Source organism: Neopelma chrysocephalum, unplaced genomic scaffold (assembly GCF_003984885.1).
Source record: "Neopelma chrysocephalum unplaced genomic scaffold, ASM398488v2 Primary Assembly neopelma1_353, whole genome shotgun sequence".
In the NCBI taxonomy this organism is placed as follows: domain Eukaryota; kingdom Metazoa; phylum Chordata; class Aves; order Passeriformes; family Pipridae; genus Neopelma; species Neopelma chrysocephalum.
In genome coordinates, this window is record NW_020898017.1 from 100,861 (window position 1) to 104,781 (window position 3,921).

A 3,921-nucleotide genomic window follows, 5' to 3' on the forward strand; every position below is an offset into this window, starting at 1 on the left:
TTAATGCTGGGGATATGCTCCAGGAAAGCCAGGCTTAGAGATGGGGATATGCTCCAGGAAAGCCAAGGCTGGGCTTAGAGCTGGGGACACACTCCAGGCTTAATGCTGGGGACATGCTCAGCAGGAAGGCCGGGCTTAGAGATGGGGACACGCTCCAGGAAGGCCAAGGCCAGGCTTAATGTTGGGGACATGGTCCAGGAAGGCCGGGCTTAGAGATGGGGATATGCTCCAGAAAGGTCAAGGCCAGGCTTAGAGCTGGGGACACGCTCCAGGAAGGCAAGACTTAGCCTGGGGACATGCTCCAGGAAGGCCAAGGCCAGGCTTAAAGCTGGGGACACACTCCAGGAAGACCAGGCTTCGAGGTCTCAGGGAGATGAGACACCACCTCACCATTGTCCTCGAGTGTTTCCACTTGGTCAGTTTGTTGAGGATCCTCAGCAGGTTGATGCAGGAGAACAGGTTCCTCCAGCAGAACTGGTTGTTGTCTCCAGCTTCCTGCAACGGGAGAAGGAGAAGGGTGACTAAGGGTGACCAAGAGCAAGTGTTCAGCAGCCCCACCAGAGGGGTCATCATGTACAAAGTCTGTGTTTTTACTGCCTGCACAAGTTTTATTCCTGCTCCTCACTGGATTTATCCTCCCTGCAGATGTTCCAGCAGAAGGAGCTCTGCTGAATGGTGGATTCTGGGAATCACCAGCAGGAAAGCGAGGAAAGCCAGCGGGACAGGAGCTGGGCCTTCTGGTCAGGGATGTTTTGGCCTCCCCTGAGAACAATCTGTTTGGGGATGGTGACACCAAACAGAATCCCAGGATCCCTGAGGCTGGAAAAGCCCTCCCAGCCCATGGATCCACCCTGGGCCCCATCCCCACCTTGTCCCCCAGCCCAGAGCACTGAGTGCCACGGCCAGGCCTTCCTGGGACACCTCCAGGGCTGGGCACTCCAAACCTCCCTGGGCAGCCCCTGCCAAGGCCTTACCACCCTTCCCAGCAACAAATTCCTCCTGGAGCTGCTCAGTTCATTGAGCTGGTCAAATGTCACTGTACATATCATTTTTGAGGCCAACAAGGACGTGCTCCTGACTGAGTTTATTTAACTCTGGGATTAAAAAAGCCACTCTGAGCAAACGCACTTTTGTGCCAGCAGAGGCTGTGCAGAGGTGGGGTGTCACCAGGACATCACTTGGATGTCACCAAGGTGTTTGTGGGTGCTGGGTGCTGCTCTGGGGGTGCCAGCTCAGCAGGAGTGCCCAGGACTAACCTGCTCCCTCCACACCAAGGAATTTTTCCAGAGTGAGCCAATATCCATTTCTTACACAGATGGATTTATTTGTCACCAACCTGATGTTGTCTCTAAAGCTTCAATAGGGGAAAGTCTTTCCATCAGGTTTATGGGAGGAGGAAACAGGTTCAACAGGCTGGAATCCTGGTTTTAAGGGGTGAATTGAGTCCTCTGCAGGCCCTTCCCAAACACAGGGGGACTGGCAAGGAATCCAAGAGCCTTTCCCACACCAGGATGGGGGAATCCCCCAGTACCTGGTTGGGATTGCAGCCACTCCTGATCTACACTGTGTGGGGAACAGCAGTTACCCCACAGGTCCCTCTTTGGGGACAGCACTGCTGAAATCCCGGGAATAAACCTCCCCCGGAATAAACCTCCCCGGGAATAAACCGCAGGCACACATCGCTCTGCTGGGCCCCCAGAGCAGAATCCTCTGTCACCAGGACTGTGGCACTCGGGGATGTTCCAGGGTGCTAAAATAAGACACTAACATTTGCCTCAAGCAGCAGGGAATGTCTAATTCCCAATAAACCCTCACTTCCATGGGGATCCTTGGGTAAAATCCATTTGATTCCTGCTTATTTTCTGATTAAATCCATCTCCCGCGAGGAAAACATCCGTGTCTGCTGGAGGACAGCAACCTGCAACGGCTCCCAAACTGAGGACCAGGCCCTAGGGGGAATATTTTCCCTAAAAAACCCTCAGTTTTCTCCTAGAGGCTTTTTAAAGCTTGTTGTGAGGATTAGTGTGAGGCAGGGGAGCCCTCGGCGACCTGTCACTAGATGTCCCCATTGATCCAGGATCCGGCACCAGGACTCCCAACCCTCAGCAACCCCCGGACCTGGGAAAAAAAAAAACACCTTTCTCTCTGACGATTTTAACCTTTACACAGCAAAGGAAAACAACGCAGGGTTATGATTTTAGCAGCCAGGCAGCGTTAGATCATCTCATCAACCCAGCCTGGGTTTGCTCAGGCTCCTTCTTAATGATTCCTGCACCATTTAAGGGCTCCAATCCCTGTTAACCCCAAAGCTTTTCCCTGCTCCGTGCCCTGTCTGAGTCCCACTCTGCCTTTGAGTTATTGCAGTTATGAACCCGCCACAATCAATGTCTCCTCTGCAGTCTGTGTGCTTGGATATGGTCTCCATAATACTTAAGGCTCCTCTCCAGAGGGAATTGGGTTCATTCCTTTATCTGCTTGGAGGTACCTCATGAAACACGAGTGCTCAGAGCAATTTAAACCAGAGCAATTTAAGCCTTTCTTAAAGCAGGAGAGTCTTGTCTCCACAGCACAAGGGGAAACGGCCTCAGGTTGGGCCAGGGGAGGGTCAGGTTGGGGCTGAGGAGGAATTTGTTGCTGGAAAGGGTGGTGAGGCCTTGGCAGGGGCTGCCCAGGGAGGTTTGGAGTGCCCATCCCTGGAGGTGTCCCAGGAAGGCCTGGCCGTGGCACTCAGTGCTCTGGGCTGGGGGACAAGGTGGGGATGGGGCCCGGGGTGGATCCATGGGCTGGGAGGGCTTTTCCAACCTCAGGGATGCTGGGATTCTATTCCCTGAAAGGAAAAACTCTGAACCCACCTATTTTTATGGGGTTCCCAACACCAGCAGTGCCTCCTCCCTCCCCACCTCCCACAGCAGCTCGGGGGCAGCGACGGGAAGAACTTTCACGTCAGGAGGGGGAAAAAAAAAAGGTCTAATTTTGGAGAGGTTTGGGATGAAGAGAAAAGAAATCAGAGGAAAGAAACCCAAAATCCTTCCCCAGCCTTTCACATCCAGCAATAGTGGCCCCAGGGCCCCTTTCTGTGCTTACCAGGCTCTCTGCCGTGAGCTCGGGCAAGTCATGGACCGTGCAGTGAGGATAATCCAGGACGGAGACGCTGCGGAAAACAGGGAAGCAGGGAATCATTAAGCACAGGAAAACAACTTCTGAAGATGATCCACATGATTACACCCAGCAACCTGTCAAATCTTCCTTTCCCGTGCCCGGGGTTTGAATTCCAACGGCGGCGCTGCCTCATGGAATGAGGAATTTGGGTTGGGATAAATCCCTTCTCCGGCACCGATGGGTTTCCCTCCTGCATTTCCAACGGCACAAACGGCATCCAAACGGGATCCCAACCTCACCACTGCCTCCCCTCACAGCTTCCATGGAGCACAGGGATCCCCCTTGGCTCCCAGGAGCATCCTGAGGGCGTTCATAAGGACTCCAAGGATTTGGATCCATGAAGACAGGATGGATGGGCTATTCGTGGCATGTTTAAAAAGGGATATAAACTCCAAATATACAAAATAAACCATACAAAAAACCCCCCAAGATAGATCTGAGGTTAAAATCCATCAGGTTAAAATGGAGACATCTGAGTGGCAGCAGGAAAATTCACAGTGGGGGTGTCAGGTCTTTGGGAGCCCTCCAGGCATGTGGACTTTGGAAAAGGAGTCAGTGAACACCCCAAAAGTACAAATTTATATATAATTTAAATAATTTGCCACAAGGCATCGCGGTTTTGCCATCACCTCTGATGTTTCCCTTTGCAGCATCTCTGGACTGGGGTCTGTGCACTGGAATGGGACAAAACCCACATCTGGAGTGGGGACTGTGCATTGGAATGGGACCAAATCCCACATCTGGAGTGGGGTCTGTGCATTG

The 3,921-nt window shown here is 52.7% G+C and overlaps 1 protein-coding gene across 1 annotated transcript in view; it reads right to left on the reverse strand.

The window, feature by feature from the left end:
- STRIP2 (striatin interacting protein 2) overlaps positions 1-3,921 on the reverse strand; it is a 22,446-nt gene that overhangs the window by 3,960 nt on the left and 14,565 nt on the right. Inside the window, exons 18-19 of the mRNA XM_027705816.1 lie at positions 3,085-3,151; positions 391-495 (exon numbers count right to left, since the gene is read on the reverse strand). Of these exons, the coding sequence (XP_027561617.1) occupies positions 391-495; positions 3,085-3,151 (172 nt within the window). The remainder of the gene's footprint in view (positions 1-390; positions 496-3,084; positions 3,152-3,921) is intronic.